The sequence below is a fragment of the Nerophis ophidion genome, linkage group LG26 (assembly GCF_033978795.1).
Source record: "Nerophis ophidion isolate RoL-2023_Sa linkage group LG26, RoL_Noph_v1.0, whole genome shotgun sequence".
NCBI classification, from domain to species: Eukaryota; Metazoa; Chordata; class Actinopteri; order Syngnathiformes; family Syngnathidae; genus Nerophis; species Nerophis ophidion.
In genome coordinates this window covers 32435461-32459507 of record NC_084636.1, presented here as the reverse complement: position 1 = coordinate 32459507, position 24047 = coordinate 32435461, and the positions used below count along the sequence as shown (strand labels likewise).

General features: G+C 36.1%; 2 protein-coding genes across 3 annotated transcripts in view; one reads left to right on the top strand and one right to left on the bottom strand.

The window, feature by feature from the left end:
* Window positions 1-24047, bottom strand: part of LOC133543404 (uncharacterized) — a 428419-nt gene that overhangs the window by 372927 nt on the left and 31445 nt on the right. The window lies entirely within an intron of this gene.
* Window positions 1038-23679, top strand: nit2 (nitrilase family, member 2). The gene is made up of 10 exons (XM_061887959.1): window positions 1038-1286; window positions 1433-1551; window positions 1635-1755; window positions 5867-5955; window positions 6034-6127; window positions 17621-17695; window positions 18214-18292; window positions 18384-18482; window positions 23160-23215; window positions 23283-23679. The coding sequence occupies exons 1-10, from the start codon at window positions 1259-1261 to the stop codon at window positions 23369-23371; spliced, it is 849 nt and encodes a 282-aa protein (XP_061743943.1). The 5' UTR covers window positions 1038-1258; the 3' UTR covers window positions 23372-23679.

The following is a 24047-nucleotide window of genomic DNA, read 5'->3' as shown; positions in this document are numbered from 1 at the left end:
TGTTGCTGGCATCAAATTCTAAAGTTAATGATTATTTGCAACAACAAAAAATGTTTATCAGTTTGAACATCAAATATGTTGTCTTTATAGCATATTCAACTGAATATGGGTTGAAAATGATTCGCAAATCATTGTATTCCGTTTATATTTACATCTAACACAATTTCCCAACTCATGGTAACGGGGTTTATATATATATATATATATATATATGTGTGTGTATATATGTACACATATGTAGCAGGTATAAATAAATGATAAATGGGTTGTACTTGTATAGCGCTTTTCTACCTTCAACGTACTCAGAGCGCTTTGACACTACTTCCACATTTACCCATTCACACACTGATGGAGGGAGCTGCCATGCAAGGCGCCAACCAGCACCCATCAGGAGCAAGGGTGAAGTGTCTTGCTCAGGACACAACGGACGTGACGAGGTTGGTACGAGGTGGGATTTGAACCAGGGACCCTCGAGTTACGCACAGCCACTCTCCCACTGCGCCACGCCGTCCCTTAAAGGAGATCATCAGGAAATCTCCTGATGATTGAGGGAACCCCTCATGAAACAGTTCTGTAGAGATGAAGTAGTCTTGTGATTTTTACCACACCGACATATTGCGCTCTACCACGGTATCGAGCACTATTCTCTGGATAATCCAATCAAGACATATATATATATATATATATATATATATATATATATACATACATATGTCTTGATTGGATTATCCAGAGAATAGTGCTAACTACTAATACTTATATATACATACATATGTATGTATGTATATATATATATATAAATATATATATAAATATTTTTTTACTTTTTTTTTTAATTTACCTGTTCACCATATATGGTAAATAGGTACTTTTTTTTTTTTTAAACGTACTTTGATTTAATTCCCGCAGCGCATAAAGATTTCAGTCACCCATGAGGGAATATTTAACTGGCAAAGAAACGCGATTGGCGGCCACACTTCCGCCCCCCTTCAAAGAGACTTCCTTTGACATTTCAAACTAAGGTTGATTCCCTTGACGTATGCAAACGCATAACCACTTATAGTATAAAGTGTACTTATAGGATGTTATACTAACTTATCAATAAGGTTTGAGACGGTTACTGTTGCCGAGAAACACAAATTAAACAGAGCAAATCGAGCGCTCACCTTTTATTTTGAAGAGCTGTTTTGAAGCTAGTTATCCGGTCGTCTGTCGTTAGCATATTTACAAGTCATGATATAAAGTAGTTGACGCACTCATGTCTTCAATAACAAAGACAATGTCCAGTATGTGTTTTTTCTTATTTTTAGCATTAAAAATGTGTTGCCGACGTTCACTTTGCTATGCGTTGTAACTATTTATACAGTTCTTCCAGACTTGAGTATTTTTTTAAATGGTTCCCTTAAAAATGGCGTCTTGTTGCCGCTTCCAGAGTTCCGCATGGCCGTCATTCAGCTGCAGGTGGGCAGCGTCAAGGCGGACAACCTGAGCCGGGCCAGGAGGCTTATCGACGAGGCGGCGCAGCAAGGCAGCAAAGTCGTGGTTCTACCGGTGAGAAAAAAAAAAAACCATGACCAGGAGTACCCGAACCCCAGGAAGCCAATTACAGCGTGACGTCATTGTTTCCGGCCCAGGAATGCTTCAACTCACCTTATGGAACAAATTTCTTTGCCGCCTACGCCGAGAACATCCCTGGACAGTCCACCCAGCTGCTGGCTCAGGCTGCTAAGCACAACAACATCTACCTGGTGGGAGGTGATCAGCTCAACACTCACTTCATCACGTTTAATAGCACTGCTTATTTCTACTAATACTTCCTATTTCTACTGAATACTCCAAACCCCATTTCCATCGAGTTGGGAAATTGTGTTAGATGTAAATATAAACGGAATACAATGATTTGCAAATCATGTTCAACTTGTGGAGTGAATGCACTTCAAAGACAACATATTTGATGTTCAGATTGATAAACTTTTTTTTTTTGCAATTAATCGTTAACCGCCTCAGGACGGGGAAGCAGTGCACTGTCAACACCGTGTATGGTGCGGATGGTGTTCTGCTGACCTCAACTGCGGATGTTGTGGATAGGTGGAAGGAATACTTCGAAGACCTCCTCAATCCCGACTTAGGCAGTAAGGCAGTAAGTCGGACACGTTTCCAGTGAGGGTTGGACTCCGCCAAGGCTGTCCTTTGTCACCGATTCTGTTCATAACTTTTATGGACAGAATTTCTAGGCGCAGCCAAGGTGTTGAGGGGTTCCGGTTTGGTGACCACGGGATTAGGTCTCTGCTTTTTGCAGATGATGTAGTCCTGATGTCTTCATCTGGCCGGGATCTTCAGCTCTCACTGGATCGGTTCGCAGCCGAGTGTGAAGCGACCGTAATGAGAATCAGCACCTCCAAGTCCGAGTCCATGGTTCTCGCCCGGAAAAGGGTGGAGTGCCATCTCCGGGTTGGGGAGGAGACCCTGCCCCAAGTGGAGGAGTTCAAATACCTAGGAGTCTTGTTCACGAGTGGGGAAGAGTGGATCGTGAGATCGACAGGCGGATCGGTGCGGCGTCTTCAGTAATGCGGACGTTGTATCGATCCGTTGTGGTGAAGAAGGAGCTGAGCCGGAGGGCAAAGCTCTCAATTTACCGGTCGATCTACGTTCCCATCCTCACCTATGGTCATGAGCTTTGGGTCATGACCGAAAGGATAAGATCACGGGTACAAGCGGCCGAAATGAGTTTCCTCCGCCGGGTGGCGGGGCTCTCCCTTAGAGATAGGGTGAGAAGCTCTGCCATCCGGGAGGAGCTCAACGTAAAGCCGCTGCTCCTCCACATCGAGAGGAGCCAGATGAAGTGGTTCGGGCATCTGGTCAGGATGCCACCCGAACGCCTCCCTAGAGAGGTGTTTAGGGCACGTCCAGCTGGTAGGAGGCCACGGGGAAGACCCAGGACACGTTGGGAAGACTATGTCTCCCGGCTGGCCTGGGAACGCCTCGGGATCCCCCGGGAAGAGCTAGACGAAGTGGCTGGAGATAGGGAAGTCTGGGCTTCCCTGCTTAGGCTGCTGCCCCCGCGACCCGACCTCGGATAAGCGGAAGATGATGGATGGATGGATGGACCTCCTCAATCCCACCAACACGTCTTCCTATGAGGAAGCAGTGCCTGGGGAATCTGTGGTGGACTCTCCTATTTCTGGGGCTGAGGTCGCTCAGGTAGTTAAAAAGCTATGGATGCTGTGGGGCTGTCTTGGTTGACAAGACTTTGCAGCATCGCGTGGACATCGGGGGCGGTACCTCTGGATTGGCAGACCGGGGTGGTGGTTCCTCTCTTTAAGAAGGGGGACCGGTGGGTGTGTTCCAACTATCGTGGGATCACACTCCTCAGCCTTCCCGGTAAGGTTTATTCAGGTGTACTGGAGAGGAGGCTACGCCGGATAGTCAAAAACCGACATCAATCTCTAAAGAATATCACCACATGGGCTTAGGAACACTTCAGAAAACCACTGTCACTAAGTACAGTTTGTCCCATAAGTGCAAGTTAAAGCTCTACTATGCAAAGTGAAAGCCATTTATCAACAACATCCAGAAATGCCGCCGGCTTCTCTGGGTCCGAGATCATCTAAGATGGACTGATGCAAAGTGGAAAAGTGTTCTGTGGTCTGACAAGTCCACATTTCAAATTATATTTGGAAATTTTGGACGTGGTGTCCTCCGGAACAAAGAGGAAAACAACCATCCGGATTGTTATAGGCGCAAAGTTCAGAAGCCAGCGTCTGTGATGGTATGGGGGTGCATTAGTGCCAAAGGCATGGTTAACTTACACATCTGTGAAGGCACCATTAATGCTGAAAGGTACATACAGGTTTTGGAACAACATGTGCTACCATCTAAGTGCCGTCTTTTTCATGGACCCCCCTGCTTATTTCAGCAAGACAATGCCAAGCCACATTCAGCACGTGTTAAAACAGCGTGGCTTCGTAAAAAAAAGAGTGCGGGTACATTCCTGGCCTGCCTGCAGTCCAGACCTGTCTCCCATGGAAAATGTGTGGCACATTATGAAGCGTAAAATACGACAGCGGAGACCCCGGACTGTTGAATAAGTGAAGCTCTACATAAAACAAGAATGGGAAAGAATTCCACTTTCAAAGCTTCAACAATTAGTTTCCTCAGTTCCCAAACGTTTATTGAGTGTTGTTAAAAGAAAAGGTGATGTAACACAGTGGTGAACATGCCCTTTCCCAACTACTTTGGCATGTGTTGCAGCCATAACATTCTAAGTTATTATTTCCCCCAAAAAATTAAAATGTATGAGTTTATACATCAAATATCTTGTCTTTGTAGTACATTCAACTGAATATGGGTTGAAACGGATTTGCAAATCATTGTATTCCGTTTATATTTACATCTAACACAATTTCCCAACTCATATGAAAACAGGATTTGTAATACTTCTTATTTCTACTGGTACTTGCTTTTCTACTATCTACTAATACTTCTTTTTTCTACTAACTACTAATACTTCTTTCTTATTTCTACTAATACTTCTTATTTCTACTAACTACTAATACTTATTTCTTATTTCTACTAACACTTGTTTTTTCTACTAACTGCTATACTTTGTATTGCTCTTAATTACTAATACTTATTATTTCTACTAACTATAATACTTCTTATTTTACTAACTATAATACTTCTTATTGCTACCAACTATAATACTTCCTATTTCTACTGTCTACTAATACTTATTTCTACTAAATATCATACTTCTTATTTCCACTAACTATTAATAATTATTATTTCTACTAACTATTACTCTTCTTATTTCTACCAACTATAATACTTCTTATTTCTACTAACTACTAATGCTTTTTATTTCCACTAACTATCATACTTTTTATTTCCACTACATATTAATAATTATTATTTCTACCAACTATAATACTTCCTATTTCTACTAACTACTAATACTTATTTCTACTAAGTATCATACTTCTTATTTCTACTAACTATTAATAATTATTATTTCTATTAACTATAATACTTCTTATTTCTACTATCTACTAATGCTTATTTCTACTAACTATCATAGTTTTTATTTCCACTAACTATTAATACTTATTATTTATACCAACCATAATACTTCCCACTTCTACTAACTACTAATACTTATTATTTATACCAACTATAATACTTCCTATTTCTACTAACTACTAATACCTATTTCTACTAAGTATCATACTTCTTATTTTCACTAACTATTAATAATTATTATTTCTATTAACTATTATACTTATTTCGACTAGCTATTAATAATTAATTCTAATAACTACTAATACTTATTTATGCTAACTACGAATACTTTTTATTTTCTACTACCTATAATACTTCTTAGTTGTACTAATGACTAAGTATTTATTATTTCTACTAACTATAGTACTTATTATTTACAGCCCTTTGAGACATTTGTGATTTAGGGCTAACATTATATTTTAACACCATGCCAGGTTAGCAGCACTAGTATAGCTATGTGAGCTACATGCTAACATTATATTTTAACACCCTGCTAGGTTAGCAACACTAGCATAGCTATATGAGCTACGTGCTAACATTATATTTTAACACCATGCCAGGTTAGCAACACTAGCATAGCTATGTGAGCTACATGCTAACATTATATTTTAACACCATGCCAGGTTAGCAACACTAGTATAGCTATGTGAGCTACATGCTAACATTATATTTTAACACCCTGCTAGGTTAGCAACACTAGTATAGCTATATGAGCTACATGCTAACATGACATGAAATGTATAGCGATGACATGTTTGTATCAACACGTGCTAAAAGGTGCAAAGGAATGAGTACTTCCTGCTTGCAGGCTCCATCCCAGAGGAGGATGCAGGCAAGTTGTACAACAGCTGTGTGGTGTTTGGACCTGATGGACACATCCTGCTCAAGCACAGGAAGGTACACACAAAACATATTTGTCACACAAAACATATTTGTCACACAAAGTCCTCTTCAATAATCTTTATGTCCGCCAAGATCCATCTCTTTGACATCGACATCCCAGGCAAGATCTGCTTCCAGGAGTCTGAAACTCTCTGTCCTGGCAACACCTTGTCCACCTTTAACACACGTGTGTGACATCCCCTCTTTTTTGTGTGCGTGTCGTCTTAATGTTTGTGTATGTGTCGTCTTAATATTTGTGTGTGTCGTCTTAATATTTGTGTATGTGTCGTCTTAATGTTTGTGTGTGTCGTGTTATTGTTTGTGTGTGTCGTGTTTATTTTTGTGTGTGTCGTGTTGATTTTTGTGTATGTGTTGTGTTAATGTTTGTGTGTGTGTCGTGTTAATGTTTGTGTGTGTCATGTTGATGTTTGTGTGTGTCGTGTTGATTTTTGTGTATGTGTCGTCTTAATATTTGTGTATGTGTCCTGTTAATGTTTGTGTGTGTCGTGTTAATGTTTGTGTGTGTCGTGTTAATGTTTGTGTGTGTCGTGTTAATGTTTGTGTGTGTCGTGTTATTGTTTGTGTGTGTCGTGTTATTGTTTGTGTGTGTCGTGTTAATGTTTGTGTGTGTCGTGTTATTGTTTGTGTGGGTCGTGTTAATGTTTGTGTGTGTCGTGTTAATGTTTGTGTGTGTCGTGTTAATGTTTGTGTGTGTCGTGTTAATGTTTGTGTGTGTCGTGTTATTGTTTGTGTGTGTCGTGTTATTGTTTGTGTGTGTCGTGTTAATGTTTGTGTGTGTCGTGTTATTGTTTGTTTGTGTCGTGTTATTGTTTGTGTGTGTCGTGTTAATGTTTGTGTGTGTCGTGTTAATGTTTGTGTGTGTCGTGTTAATGTTTCTGGTGTGTGTCGTGTTATTGTTTGTGTGTGTCGTGTTAATGTTTGTGTGTGTCGTGTTAATGTTTGTGTGTGTCGTGTTATTGTTTGTGTGTGTCGTATTTATGTTTGTGTGTGTCGTGGCATTGTTTGTGTGTGTCGTGTTGATTTTTGTGTATGTGTCGTTTTGATTTTTGTGTATGTGTCGTGTTGATTTTTGTGTATGTGTCGTGTTGATTTTTGTGTATGTGTCGTGATAATGTTTGTGTGTGTCGTGTTGATTTTTGTGTATGTGTCGTGTTGATTTTTGTGTATGTGTCGTGTTAATGTTTGTGTATGTCGTGTTAATGTTTGTGTATGTGTCGTGTTAATGTTTGTGTGTGTCGTGTTAATGTTTGTGTGTGTCGTGTTATTGTTTGTGTGTGTCGTGTTGATTTTTGTGTATGTGTCGTCTTAATATTTGTATGTGTCGTTTTAATATTTGTGTATGTGTCGTGTTAATGTTTGTGTGTGTCGTGTTATTGTTTGTGTGTGTCGTGTTTATGTTTGTGTGTGTCGTGTTTATGTTTGTGTGTGTCGTGTTGATTTTTGTGTATGTGTCGTGTTTATTTTTGTGTACGTGTCGTGTTAATGTTTGTATGTGTTGTGTTGATTTTTGTGTATGTGTCGTGTTGATTTTTGTGTATGTGTCGTGTTAATGTTTGTGTATGTGTCGTGTTAATGTTTGTGTGTGTCGTGTTGATTTTTGTGTATGTGTCGTGTTGATTTTTGTGTAGTGAAGTGAATTATATTTATATAGCGCTTTTCTCAAGTGACTCAAAGCGCTTTACATAGTGACACCCAATATCTAAGTTACATTTAAAGCAGTGTGGGTGGCACACTGGTAAAGTGTCTTGCCCAAGGACACAACGGCAGTAACTAGAATGGCACAAGCGGGAATCGAACCTGCAACCCTCAAGTTGCTGACACGGCCACTCTACCAACCGAGCTATGCCTGTATGTGTCATGTTAATGTTTGTGTGTGTGTCGTCTTAATTTTTGTGTGTGTCATGTTAATGTTTGTGAGTGTCGTCTTAATGTTTGTGTGTGTTGTGTTGATATTTGTGTCCTGGCAACACCTTGTGCACCTTTGACACACGTGTGTGACATCCCCTCTTTTTTGTGTACTTGTCGTGTTGATTTTTGTGTATGTGTCGTCTTAATATTTGTGTGTGTGTCGTGTTAATGTTTGTGTGTGTCGTGTTAATGTTTGTGTGTGTCGTGTTAATGTTTGTGTGTGTCGTGTTAATGTTTGTGTGTGTCGTGTTATTGTTTGTGTGTGTCGTGTTTGTTTGTGTGTGTCGTGTTGATTTTTGTGTGTCGTGTTGATTTTTGTGTATGTGTCGTGTTTATTTTTGTGTATGTGTCGTGTTAATGTTTGTGTATGTGTCGTGTTAATGTTTGTGTATGTGTCGTGTTAATGTTTGTGTGTGTCGTGTTGATGTTTGTGTGTGTCGTGTTGATTTTTGTGTATGTGTCGTGTTGATTTTTGTGTATGTGTCGTGTTGATTTTTGTGTATGTGTCGTGTTAATGTTTGTGTATGTGTCGTGTTAATTTTTTTGTGTGTCATGTTAATTTACGTGTGTATCCTGTTAATTTACGTGTGTGTCATGTTAATGTTTGTGTGTGTCGTCTTAATGTTTGTGTGTGTTGTGTTGATATTTGTTTGTGTGTCGTGTTGTTTGTGTGTGTCGTGTTAATGTTTGTGTGTGTCATATTGATATTTGTGTATGTGTCGTGTTAATGTGTGTCGTGTTAATGTTTTTGTGTGTTGTGTTAATATTTGTGTATGTTGTGTTGATATTTTTGTATGTGTCGTGTTGATATTTGTGTATGTTGTGTTAATATTTGTGTGTGTTGATCTTTGTGTATGTGTTGTGTTGAGCTTTGTGAATGTGTTATTTGTGTATGTGTTGTGTTGATATTTGTGTATGTGTCGTGTTGATATTTGTGTGTGTTGTGTTGATATTTGTGTATGTGTTGTGTTGATATTTGTGTCTGTTGTGTTGATATTTCTGTATTTCGTCTCAATATTTATGAATGTGTCGTCTTGATATTTGTGTATGTGTTGTGTTGATATTCGTGTGTGTGTAGATTTGTGTGTGTCATGTTGATATTTTTGAATGTGTTATTTGTGTATGTGTCGTGTTGATATTTGTGTATGTGTTATTTGTGTATGTGTTGTGTTGATATTTGTGTATGTGTCGTGTTGATATTTGTGTATGTGTTGATATTTGGGAATGTGTTGTGTTGATATTTGTGTGTGTTGTGTTGATCTTTGTGCATGTGTTGAGTTGATATTTCTGTGTTTTGTCTCAATATTTATGAATGTGTCGTCTTGATATTTGTGTGTGTTGTATTAATATTGGTGTAGGTGTTGATATTTGTGTATGTGTTGTATTGATATTTGTGTATGTGTTGATATTTGTGTATGTGTTGTGTTTATATTTGTGTGTGTTGTGTTGATATTTGTGTATGTGTCGTGTTGATATTCGTGTATGCGTTGATATTTGTGTATGTGTTGTGTTTATATTTGTGAATGTGTTGTGATATTTGTGTATGTGTTGATATTTGTGAATGTGTTGTTGATATTTATGTGTGTTGTGTTGATCTTTGTGTGTGTGTTGAGTTGATACTTCTGTGTTTTGTCTCAATATTTATGAATGTGTCGTCTTGATATTTGTGTAAGTGTTGTATTGATATTCGTGTAGGTGTTGATATTTGTGTATGTGTTGTGTTGATATTTGTGTGTGTTGTGTTGATATTTGTGTATGTGTCGTGTTATTTGTGGATGTGTTGTCTTATTTTATTATGTGTTGTGTTGTTTTTTCTGTTTCGTCTCAATATTTATGAATGCGTCGTCTTGATATTTGTGTATGTGTTGTGTTGATATTTGTGTATGTGTTTATTTGTGTATGTGTTGTGTTGATATTTGTCTGTGTTGTGTTATTTGTGTGTTGTGTTGATATTTGTGTGTGTTGTGTTGATATTTCTGTGTGTCTTAATATTTGTGTGTGTTGTGACATTTGTGTATGTGTTGATATTTTTGTGTGTTGTGTTGATCTTTGTGTATGTGTTGAGTTGATATTTCTGTGTTTCGTCTCAATATTTATGAATGTCGTCTTGATATTTGTGTACGTGTTGTATTGATATTTGTGTATGTGTTGTGTTGATATTTGTGTGTGTGATGTGTTGATATTTGTGTGTGTAGTGTTGATTTTTGTGTCGTGTCGTCTTAATATTTCTGTGTCGTCTTGATATTTGTGTATGTGTTGTGTTAATGTTTTCATATGTGTTGTGTTGATATTTGTGTATGTGTTGTGTTAATGTTTTCATATGTGTTGTGTTGATATTTGTGTATGTGTTGATATTTGTGTAAGAGTTGTTGATATTTGTGTGTATGTCATGTTGATATTTGTGTATGTGTCGTGTTATTTGTATGTGTCGTGTTATGTGTATGTGTCGTGTTAATATTTGTGTAAATGTTGTGTTAATATTTGTGTATTTGTCGTGTTAATATTTGTGTATGTGTCATATTTGTCATGTTAATATTTGTGTAAATGTTGTGTTAATATTTGTTTATGTGTCGTGTTAATATTTGTGTAGGTGTTATGTTATTTGTGTATAAGTATTTGTTTGTGTCATATGTGTCGTGTTAATATTTGTATAAATGTTGTGTTCATATTTGTGTATGTGTCGTGTTAATATTTGTGTAAATGTGTTAATATTTGTGTATGTGTCGTGTTAATATTTGTGTATGTGTCGTGTTAATATTTGTGTAAATGTGTTAATATTTGTGTATGTGTCGTGTTAATATTGGTGTAAATGTTGTGTTAATATTCGTGTATGTGTCGTGTTAATATTTGTGTAAATGTTGTGCTAATATTTGTGTATGTGTGATACAGTATGCGTTGTGTTATTAGTGTAAATGTGTTAATATTTGTGTATGTGTCGTATTAATATTTGTGTAAATGCTGTGTTATTTGTGTACGTCTCATATGTGTTGTGGTAATATTTGTGTAATTGTTGTGTTAATATTTGTGTATGTGTCATATGTGTCGTGGTAATATTTGTGTCAATGCTGTGTTATTTATGTATGTGTCATATGTGTCGTGTTAATATTTGTGTAAATGTTGTGTTAATATTTATGTATGTGTCATGTGTGTTTTGTTAATATTTGTGTAAATGTTGTGTTAGTATTTGTGTATGTGTCGTCTTAATATTTGTGTAAGTGTTTTCCCAATATTTGTGTATGTGTTGTGTTAATGTTTTTGTATGTGTTCTGTTGATATTTGTGTATGTGTTGATATTCGTGTAAGTTATTAATATTTGTGTATATGTCATGTTATTTGTGTATGTGTCGTGTTAATATTTGTGTACGTGTCGTGTTAATATTTGCTTAAAAGTTGTGTTCATATTTGTGTATGTGTCATATGTGTCGTATTAATATTAGTGTAAATGTTGTGTTAATATTCGTGTATGTGTCGTGTTAATATTTGTGTAAATGTTGTGTTAAAATATGTGTATGTGTCATGTGTGTTGTGTTAATATTTGTGTAAATATGTTAATATTTGTGTATGTGTTGTGTTAATATTTGTGTATGTGTCACATGTGTCATGTTAATATTTGTGTAAATGCTGTGTTATTTGTGTTAATCAATCAATCAATCAATCAATGTTTACTTATATAGCCCTAAATCACTAGTGTCTCAAAGGGCTGCACAAACCACCACGACATCCTCGGTAGGAAAACTCACACCCAGTGGGACGTCGGTGACAATGATGACTATGAGAACCTTAGAGAGGAGGAAAGCAATGGATGTCGAGCGGGTCTAACATGATACTGTGAAAGTTCAATCCACAATGGATACAACACAGTCGCGAGAGTCCAGTCCAAAGAGGATCCAAGACACAGCAGCGAGAGTCCCGTTCACAGCGGAGCCAGCAGGAAACCATCCCAAGCGTAGGCGGACCAGCAGCGCAGAGATGTCCCCAGCCGATACACAGGCGAGCAGTACATGGCCACCGGATCGGACCGGAGAGTGGGACATAGAAGAAAAAGAAAAGAAACGGCAGATCAACTGGTCTAAAAAGGGAGTCTATTTAAAGGCTAGAGTATACAAATGAGTTTTAAGGTGATACTTAAATGCTTCTACTGAGGTGGCATCTCGAACTGTTACCGGGAGGGCATTCCAGAGTACTGGAGCCCGAACGGAAAATGCTCTATAGCCCGCAGACTTTTTTTGGGCTTTGGGAATCACTAATAAGCCGGAGTCCTTTGAACGCAGATTTCTTGCCGGGACATATGGTACAATACAATCGGCAAGATAAGATGGAGCTACACCGTGTAGTATTTTATACGTAAGTAGTAAAACCTTAAAGTCACATCTTAAGTGCACAGGAAGCCAGTGCAGGTGAGCCAGTACAGGCGTAATGTGATCAAACTTTCTTGTTCTTGTCAAAAGTCTAGCAGCCGCATTTTGTACCAACTGTAATCTTTTAATGCTAGACATGGGGAGACCCGAAAATAATACGTTACAGTAGTCGAGGCGAGACGTAACAAACGCATGGATAATGATCTCAGCGTCTTTAGTGGACAGAATGGAGCGAATTTTAGCGATATTACGGAGATGAAAGAAGGCCGTTTTAGTAACGCTTTTAATGTGTGCCTCAAAGGAGAGAGTTGGGTCGAAGATAACACCCAGATTCTTTACCGTGTCGCCTTGTTTAATTGTTTGGTTGTCAAATGTTAGAGTTGTATTATTAAATAGAGTTCGGTGTCTAGCAGGACCGATAATCAGCATTTCCGTTTTTTTGGCGTTGAGTTGCAAAAAGTTAGCGGACATCCATTGTTTAATTTCATTAAGACACGCCTCCAGCTGACTACAATCCGGCGTGTTGGTCAGCTTTAGGGGCATGTAGAGTTGGGTGTCATCAGCATAACAGTGAAAGCTAATACCGTATTTGCGTATGATGTCACCTAGCGGCAGCATGTAGATGCTGAAGAGTGCAGGGCCAAGGACCGAACCCTGGGGAACTCCACACGTTACCTTAACGTAGTCCGAGGTCACATTGTTATGGGAGACACACTGCATCCTATCAGTAAGATAAGAGTTAAACCAAGACAGGGCTAAGTCTGACATACCAATTCGTGTTTTGATACGTTCTAATAAAATATTATGATCGACGGTATCGAAAGCAGCGCTAAGATCGAGGAGCAGCAACATAGATGACGCATCAGAATCCATCGTTAGCAATAGATCATTAGTCATTTTTGCGAGGGCTGTCTCCGTGGAGTGATTTGCCCTGAAACCGGATTGAAAGGTTTCACATAGATTGTTAGACGCTAAGTGTTCATTTAACTGCTCCGCAACAATTTTTTCAAGGATTTTTGAAATAAAGGGAAGGTGAGACACCGGTCGGTAGTTTACCATGAGGTCAGGATCGAGGTTAGGTCTTTTAAGAAGAGGATGAATAACCGCTTTTTTGAATGCTAGGGGAACAGTGCCCGAGGAGAGTGATAAGTTTATAATATTTAGCACTGATGGACCTAATAATACAAAGAGCTCCTTGATCAGTTTCCCAGGAAGAGGGTCAAGTAAACATGTTGTCTGTTTTATTCCATTTACACGTTGTAACAATTCCTCTAATGTTATTTCCTCAAAACGAGAGAAAGTATTTTGGAGGGCAGTATCCGCCGTATATACAATCGTGTCAGTGTTAATAGAACCCCGTTGTAGCTGGGACGCATTGTCTTTAATCTCCTTTCTAATGACTTCAATTTTCTTACTAAAGAATTGCATAAAGTCATCAGCTGAGTGGGTGGAGCTACTGGAAGGAGTCCCTTGTTGGGTTAGCGATGCTACCGTACTAAACAAAAATTTAGGATCGTTTTTATTACGGTGGATGAGATTTGAGTAATATTTGGCTTTAGCTAAGGTAAGCATGCGTTTATAAGTTATTAAACCATCACTCCATGCTTGATGGTGCACCTCAAGTTTAGTCGTGCGCCATTTGCGTTCCAGCTTTCTACATAATAATTTCTGAGCTCTAGTGTCTTCTGTAAACCACGGGGTGCGCTTTTTTGGAGCCTTTTTTAACTTTAGCGGTGCTATGTTATCAATGGTTTCGCGCAGGGCGTCGTTAAAGTTGTTAGTGAGGTTATCAATAGAGCCCACATACTTTGGGAATGGTGCCATTACCGAGGGCAGTAGGTCAGCAAGAGTTGTCGTTGTGGCTGTATTAATGTTGCGGCTGCTATAGCAGTTATTATTATTATTAGTTTGACGAACATGCGTCTGAACCTCGAATTTTATAAGGTAATGATCAGACAATACTTTAGTATACGGGAGTATCGTAACTTTGGAAACGTTGATGCCCCTGACAAGCACTAGGTCTATCGTATTACCGTTGCGATGCGTGGGTTCATTTATTATTTGTGTGAGACCACAGCTATCAATTACAGTCTGGAGCGCTACGCACGGTGGGTCCGATGGGGTATTCATATGGATATTAAAGTCCCCCATTATGATTATATTATCGGCGTGTGTCACTAGATCAGCAACGAACTCTGAGAATTCATTAATAAAGTCCGAATAGGGCCCTGGGGGGCGGTAGATAACAGCCAGGTGTAGAGGCAGCGGTGTGACAGACCTCATAGTAAGCACCTCAAACGATTTATATTTATTATTTATGTTAGGACTAAGGTTAAAGTTTTCGTTGTATATTAGTGCAACCCCCCCACCCCTTTTGAGCGGACGGGCAATATGCGCATGTGTAAAGTTAGGAGGACATGCCTCATTTAGCGCAAAAAAGTCGTTTGGTTTAAGCCAGGTTTCGCTGAGACCGATGACGTTAAGATTGTTGTCTCTGATAATATCATTAACTAACAACGTTTTGGGAGACAATGATCTTATGTTTAAAAAACCTAATGTTGTGTTAGTATTTGTGTAAGTGTCGTCTTAATATGTGTGTAAGTGTTGTCTTAATATTTGTGTATGTGTTGTGTTAATGTTTTTGTATGTGCTGTGTTGATATTTGTGTAAGTTATTAATATTTGTGTATATGTCATGTTGATATTTGTGTATGTGTCGTGTTAATATTTGTGTATGTGTCATGTGTCGTGTTAATATTAGTGTAAATGTTGTGTTAATATTCGTGTATGTGTCGTGTTAATATTTGTGTAAATGTGTTAAACTGTGTGTATGTGTCATATGTGTTGTGTTAATATTTGTGTAAATGTGTTAATATTTGTGTATGTGTTGTGTTAATATTTGTGTAATTGTTGTGTTAATATTTGTGTATGTGTCATATGTGTCATGTTAATATTTGTGTAAATGCTGTGTTGATATTTGTGTTAATGTTGTTAGTATTTGTGTATTTGTCGTCTTAATATGTGTGTAAGTGTTGTCTTAATATTTGTGTATGTGTTGTGTTAATGTTTTTGTATGTGTTCTGTTGATATTTGTGTATGTGTTGATATTCATGTAAGTTATTAATATTTGTGTATATGTCATGTTGATATTTGTGTATGTGTCGTGTTAATATTTGTGTACGTGTCGTGTTAATATTTGTGTAAAAGTTGTGTTAATATTTGTGTATGTGTCATATGTGTCATGTTAATATTTGTGTAAATGCTGTGTTGATATTTGTGTTAATGTTGTGTTAGTATTTGTGTGTGTCGTCTTAATGTGTGTAAGTGTTGTGTTAATGTTTTTGTATGTGTTCTGTTGATATTTGTGTATGTGTTTATACTCGTGTAAGTTATTAATATTTGTGTATATGTCATGTTGATATTTGTGTATGTGTCGTGTTAATATTTGTGTATGTGTCGTGTTAATATTTGTGTAAAAGTTGTGTTAATATTTGTGTATGTGTCATATGTGTCGTGTTGATATTAGTGTAAATTTGTTAATATTCGTGTATGTGTCGTGTTAATATTTGTGTAAATGTTGTGTTAAAATTTGTGTATGTGTCATATGTGTTGTGTTAATATTTGTGTAAATGTGTTAATATTTGTGTATGTGTTGTGTTAATATTTGTGCAATTGTTGTGTTAATATTTGTGTATGTGTCATATGTGTCATGTTAATATTTGTGTAAATGCTGTGTTGATATTCGTGTTAGTGTTGTGTTAGTATTTGTGTATGTGTCGTCTTAATATGTGTGTAAGTGTTGTCTTAATATTTGTGTATGTGTTGTGTTAATCTTTTTGTGTGTGTTGTGTTGATATTTGTGTATGTGTTGATATTTGTGTAAGTTGTTAATATTTGTGTATATGTCATGTTGATATTTGTGTATGTGTCGTGTTAATATTTGTGTATGTGTCGTGTTAATATTTGTGTATGTGTCGTGTTAATATTTGTGTATGTGTCATATGTGTCGTGTTAATATTAGTATAAATGTTGTGTTAATATTCGTGTATGTGTCGTGTTAATATTTGTGTAAATGTTGTGTTAAAATTTGTGTATGTGTCTTATGTGTTGTGTTAATATTTGTGTAAATGTGTTAATATTTGTGTATGTGTTGTGTTATTTGTGTAATTGTTGTGTTAATATTTGTGTATGTGTCATATGTGTCATGTTAATATTTGTGTAAATGCTGTGTTGATATTTGTGTTAATGTCGTGTTAGTATTTGTGTATATGTCGTCTTAATATGTGTGTAAGTGTTGTCTTAATATTTGTGTATGTGTTGTGTTAATGTTTTTGTATGTGTTGTGTTGATATTTGTGTATGTGTTGATATTCGTGTAAGTTATTAATATTTGTGTATATGTCATGTTGATATTTGTGTATGTGTCGTGTTAATATTTGTGTATGTGTCGTGTTAATATTTGTGTAAAAGTTGTGTTAATATTTGTGTATGTGTCATAAGTGTCGTGTTAATATTAGTGTAAATGTGTTAATATTCGTGTATGTGTCGTGTTAATATTTGTGTAAATGTTGTTAAAATTTGTGTATGTGTCATATGTGTCATGTTAATATTTGTGTAAATGCTGTGTTGATATTTGTGTTAATGTTGTGTTAAAATTTGTGTATGTGTTGTGTTAATATTTGTGTAATTGTTGTGTTAATATTTGTGTAATTGTTGTGTTTTAATATTTGTGTATGTGTCATATGTGTCATGTTAATATTTGTGTAAATGCTGTGTTGATATTTGTGTTAATGTTGTGTTAGTATTTGTGTATGTGTCGTCTTCATATGTGTGTAAGTGGTGTCTTAATATTTGTGTATGTGTTGTGTTAATGTTTTTGTATGTGTTGTGTTGATATTTGTGTAAGTTATTAATATTTGTGTATATGTCATGTTGATATTTGTGTATGTGTCGTGTTAATATTTGTGTAAAAGTTGTGTTAATATTTGTGTACGTGTCATATGTGTCGTGTTAATATTAGTGTAAATGTTGTGTTAATATTCGTGTATGTGTCGTGTTAATATTTGTGTAAATGGTGTGTTAAAATTTGTGTGTGTCATGTGTTGTGTTAATATTAGTGTATGTGTCATGTTAATATTTGTGTAAATGCTGTGTTGATATTTGTGTATGTGTTGATATTTGTGTAAGTTGTTAATATTTGTGTATATGTCATGTTGTTGTGTATGTGTCGTGTTGATATTTGTAAATGTGTGGTGTTAATAATTATGTATGTGTCGTGTTGATATTTGTATGTGTGGTGTTAACCTTTGTGTAAATGTTGTGTTACTATTGTGTGTGTGTGTGTGTGTGTGTGTGTGTGTGTTGTTTTAATATCTGCATGTGTGTGTATCACCAGCCTTCTGCAAAGTGGGAGTGGGCATATGTTACGACATGAGGTTTGCTGAGCTGGCACAACTCTACAGCAGGAAGGGTGAGTCTTTTCCCCTCTCTTCTTTTGGTCACCTGTTGCTAGGCAGACTTCGTCACCTGTTGCTAGGCAGACTTCGTCACCTGTTGCAGATACAGCTTTAAGAAATCAATGCAAAGAATTTATCACTGATGGGTATACATGAACTATAGATATCTCAGAGCGTTCCATCGGTCACAACTGGTTTGTCTTGGAAGACGTTTCGCCGCTTGAAGTGGGCGGAGCCAGGTGGTTAAAACTGTTCCACGCCATCAGCCATTCTTCACCTCCGATGATGCGCTGTCTTTCCTAACTTAAATGAAAGTTAAAAGTGGCTGTTTGATCGTTGCTACATGTCAATACCAACGCCAGTGGCGCCATGTGGGCGGAGCTTTTGTGCCGTTACACTCTTTAGGTTATTTTAAAATACGTTTTCTGACGTGTGACGTCATCCCACTGTCAAGCAGAATGAATGTTGGGTGTTTGGATAAACAGTGCCCCCTGCTGGGTGTGTGTGAGAAGTGTCATGGTTTTGTCCTCAGGGTGTCAGCTGCTGGTCTACCCAGGGGCCTTCAACATGACCACAGGCCCCGCCCACTGGGAGCTCCTGCAGAGGGCCAGGTGAGGTTCGAGATATATAGATATTTTAATATTATAATATTTTAGGAATTTCACCAGAATGCAGAGTTTTGAGCCGTGGTTGTCTCTGCAGGGCGCTGGACAACCAGGTGTACGTGGCCACCGCGTCACCTGCCAGAGACCCGAGCTCCTCCTACGTGGCCTGGGGTCACAGCAGTGTGGTGAACCCCTGGTATGACGCAGCACACCTGAATTATGATGACTTTATTGCAAACCTCTACCTTTTTCTTGTCTAAAGCAGCACTGTTAAATGGCCTCATTTATGACAGAAACGTTAGCAATACTTGCAGAGCTATGTAAGCTACATGCTAACAATACATTTTAACATCATGCTAGCTTAACAAAACTACTATAGCTATGGGAGCTACATGCTAACATTACATTTTAACATCGTGCTAGGTTAAAAACATTATCATATCTATGTGAGTTACATGCTAACATTATATTTTAACATCATGCTAGGTTAGGAACACTAGCATATCTATGTGAGCTACATGCTAACATATTTTAACATGCAAGTTTAACAACACTACCATATCTATGTAACATTATATTTTAACATCATGCTAGGTTAACAACACCATCATATCAATGGGAGCTACATGCTAACATTACATTTTAACATCATGCTAGGTTAACAACACTATCATATCAATGGGAGCTACATGCTAACATTACATTTTAACATCATGCTAGGTTAACAAAACTCTATACATATATATATATATATATATGCATATATATATATATATGTGCTACATGCTAACATTACATTTTAACATCATACTAGGTTAACAACACTATCATATCTGTGTAACATTATATTTTAACATCATCCTAGGTTAACAGCACTATCATATCTATGGGAGCTACATGCTAACATTATGTTTAAACATCATGCTAGGTTAGGAACAGTATCATGTCTATGGGAGCTACTTGCTAACATTATATTTTAATATCATGCTAAGTTAGGAACACTAGCATATCTATGTGAGCTACATTCTAACATTATATTTTAACATCATGCTAGGTTAGGAACACTAGCATATCTATGTGAGTTACATGCTAACATATTTTAACATGCAAGTTTGACAACACTACCATATCTATGTAACATTATATTTTAACATCATGCTAGGTTAACAACACTATCATATCAATGGGAGCTACATGCTAACATTACATTTTAACATCATGCTAGGTTAACAAAACTCTATACATATATGTATATATATATATGCATATATATATATATATGTGCTACATGCTAACATTACATTTTAGCATCATGCTAGGTTAGGAACACTATCATGTCTATGGGAGCTACTTGCTAACATTATATTTTAACATCATGCTAAGTTAGGAACACTAGCATATCTATGTGAGCTACATGCTAACATATTTTAACATGCTAGTTTAACAACACTACCATATCTATGTAACATTATATTTTAACATCATGCTAGGTTAACAACACTATCATATCAATGGGAGCTACATGCTAACATTACATTTTAACATCATGCTAGGTTAACAAAACTATATATATATAGGATGGATGGATGGATGGATATATATATATATATATGTATGTGTGTGTGTGTGTGTGCTACATGCTAACATTACATTTTAACATCATGCTAGGTTAACAACACTATCATATCTGTGTAACATTATATTTTAACATCGTCCTAGGTTAGCAGCACTATCATATCTATGGGAGCTACATGCTAACATTATGTTTAAACATCATACTAAGTTAGGAACACTATCATATCTATGGGAGATACATGCTAACATTATGTTTAAACATCATGCTAGGTTAGGAACACTATCATGTCTATGGGAGCTACTTGCTAACATTATATTTTAACGTCATGCTAAGTTAGGAACACTATCATATCTATGGGAGCTACATGCTAACATTATGTTTAAACATCATGCTAGGTTAGGAACACTATCATGTCTATGGGAGCTACATGCTAACATTATGTTTAAATTTCATGCTAAGTTAGGAACACTATCATATCTATGGGAGATACATGCTAACATTATGTTTAAACATCATGCTAGGTTAGGAACACTATCATGTCTATGGGAGCTACTTGCTAACATTATATTTTAACATCATGCTAAGTTAGGAACACTAGCATATCTATGTGAGCTACATGCTAGCATTATATTTTAACATCATGCTAGGTTAGGAACACTAACATATAAATGTGAGCTACATGCTAACATTGTATTTTAACATCATGTTAGGTTAAAAACACCCACATATATATATATATATATACATATTTATATATATATATATATATATATATATATATATATATATATATATATATATATATATAGGAGCTACATGCTAACATTATATTTTAACATCATGCTAGGTTAACAACACTATCATATCTATGTGAGCTACATGCTAACATTACATTTTATCATTCTGCTAGCATAGCTCTGTGAGCTATACACTAACATTACTTTTTAACATCCATCCATCCATTTCCTACCGCTTATTCCCTTTTGGGGTCGCGATGATAATAATTTATATCAGTAATTGACAGATGTCAGAGCTCCATTTTTTATAATGTAATGACTTGACCACATTGATACTGTACAGTACATAATATAGTATATTGTAATATATAGTACATTGTACAGTACATAATACAGCACATTGTAATATACTGTACAGTACATAATGTAGTACATGGTAATACATAGTACATTGTAATATAATGTGCATAATATAGTATATTGTAATACATAGTACATTTTATTATATAGTACATAATATAGTATATTGTAATACATAGTACATTTTATTATATAGTACATAATATAGTACATTGTAGTACATAGTGCATTTTAATATATAGTACATAGTATAGTACATTGTAGTACATAGTGCATTTTAATATATAGTACATAGTATAGTACATTGTAATACGTAGTGCATTTTAATATATAGTACATGATGTAGAACATTGTAATATGTAATACATATTATATTAGCTAATGAAGTACATATTACATAATAAAGTACCTTGTACAGTACATAATATAGTAGTAAATATAGTACATTGTAATATGTAATACATAGTACAGTACATAATATAGTAAATTTTAATACATAGTACATTGTACAGTACATAATAGTACATTGTACAACAGGTAATACAGTACATGCTACAATACATAATATAGTACATGTTATAGTACATTGTAATATATAGTAAATAATATAGTAGTTAATATTAGATTAGATAGTACTTTATTTATTCCGTCAGGAGAGTTCCTTCAGGAAAAATTAAAATATAGTACAGTACATAGTATAGTACATTGTAATACATAATACATTGTACAGTACATATAGTATATTGTAATACATAGTACATTCTAATATGTAGTACATAGTATAGTAGCTAATGTAGTACATTGTACAGTCGATAATATAGTACATTGTACAGTCGCTAATATAGTACATTGTACAGTCGATAATATAGTACATTGTAATATATAATACATTGTTCAGTAGATAATATAGTACATTGTACAGTACATAATAGAGTACATTGTAATACATAGTACATTTTACAGTAGATATAGTACATTGTACAGTAGATAAAATAGTACATTGTACAGTCTAATATAGTACATTTTAATATAGTACATTGTACAGTAGCTAATATAGTACATTGTACAGTCGATAATAGAGTACATTGTAATATATAGTACATTGCACAGTAGATATGGTACATTGTACAGTACATTATATATTACATTATTCAGTAGATAAAATAGTACATTTTACAGTACATAACATAGTACATTGTACAGTCGATAATATAGTACATTGCAATATATAGTACATTGTACAGGAGTTAATATATTACATTGTATAGTACATAATATAGTACATTGTACAGTACATATTATAGTACATAATATAGTACATTGTACAGTACATATTATAGTACATCATACATTACATACTATAGTACATTGTACAGTACATAATAGAGTACATTGTAATATATAGTACATAATATAGTACATTGTACAGTAGATAATAGAGTACATTGTACAGTCGATAATAGAGTTCATTGTAATACATAGTACATTTTACAGTAGATATGGTACATTGTACAGTAGATAAAATAGTACATTGTACAGTCTAATATAGTACATTGTAATATAGTACATTGTACAGTAGCTAATATAGTACATTGTACAGTCGATAATGTAGTGCATTGTAATATATAGTACATTGCACCGTAGATATGGTACATTGTACAGTACATTATATATTACATTGTACAGTAGATAAAATAGTACATTTTACAGTACATAATATAGTACATTGTACAGTCAGTAATATAGTACATTGCAATATATAGTACATTGTACAGGAGTTAATATATTACATTGTATAGTACATAATATAGTACATTGTACAGTACATAATAGAGTACATTGTAATATATAGTACATTGTACAGTATATAATATAGTACATGTACAGTAAATAATATAGTACATTGTACAGTACATAATATAGTACATTGTACAGTAGATAATATAGTACATGTACAGTACACGATATAGTACATTGTACATTGTAATACATAGTACATTGTAATATATAGTACATGATATAGTACACTGTACAGTAGATAATATAGTACATTGTAATACATAGTAGATAATATAGTACATAGTAGAGTATGTTGTGTAGTTGTCAGCGTGTTTCAAGTCAATGCCGACCCTCCAAATGAGTCCAGATAAAGAGCAGAATATTATCTACAGTGTGACGCTGACCTCACGTCTGCCTACAGGGGGGAAGTCATGGTCCAGGCTGGATCGGAAGAGGCCGTCATCTACGCAGACATCGGTGAGATTCAACCTGGGCGTGTAGAAGAAGTCAAAAAGTAAGTCAATGACGCCCCTGCTGATTTCAGACCTGCAGTACTTGGCTGAGGTGCGACAGCAGATCCCAATCACAGCACAACGCCGCCATGACGTCTACACTGTGACGTCTGTGCTGTAACGTCTACACTGTGACGTCTGTGCCATGACGTCTAAAATGTGACGTCTGTGCCATGACGTCTACACTGTGACGTCTGTGCCATGACGTCTACACTGTGACGTCTGTGCCATGACGTCTAAAATGTGACGTCCGCGCCATGACGTCTACACTGTGACGCCTACACTACTACAGGAAAGTGCACACCTCGCCTTTTTTTCTCCTTGATTGACTGCTCTGGCGTGATTATGACCTGATATCTTATCCATACCATGGTGTACATTTCAATAATCCATCAGCTGCAAGAAGACAATAAACTTTGTAGCATTTTTTTATGTGGACATCTTATTTATTTCTTGACACTTAAGTCCATTCATGTTCAAAAAAATAACATCTTGCTTGCTCATTCTGCCTTTATTCCTGCACCACGGGTACTGTTTTGTAACGCCGTGTTTGACACACAGCAGTCTATAACAGGCGGACCAGGAGGAGGCGGGGCTACAGGTTCCGATCATGAGCAAGATCGTGGTTGGTCAAAGGTTCGTCTCCTCCGAATGCACAGATATCACCTCCGTTTCCTCCGTCTCGTGACGTCTCCTGCAGTAATCTGAGGCAACAAAAATACTCAATGTAAGTACAGTAAAACACTAAAACAATCTAAGTGCAGTAAAATATTGAAACAAGTACAGTAAAACATTGA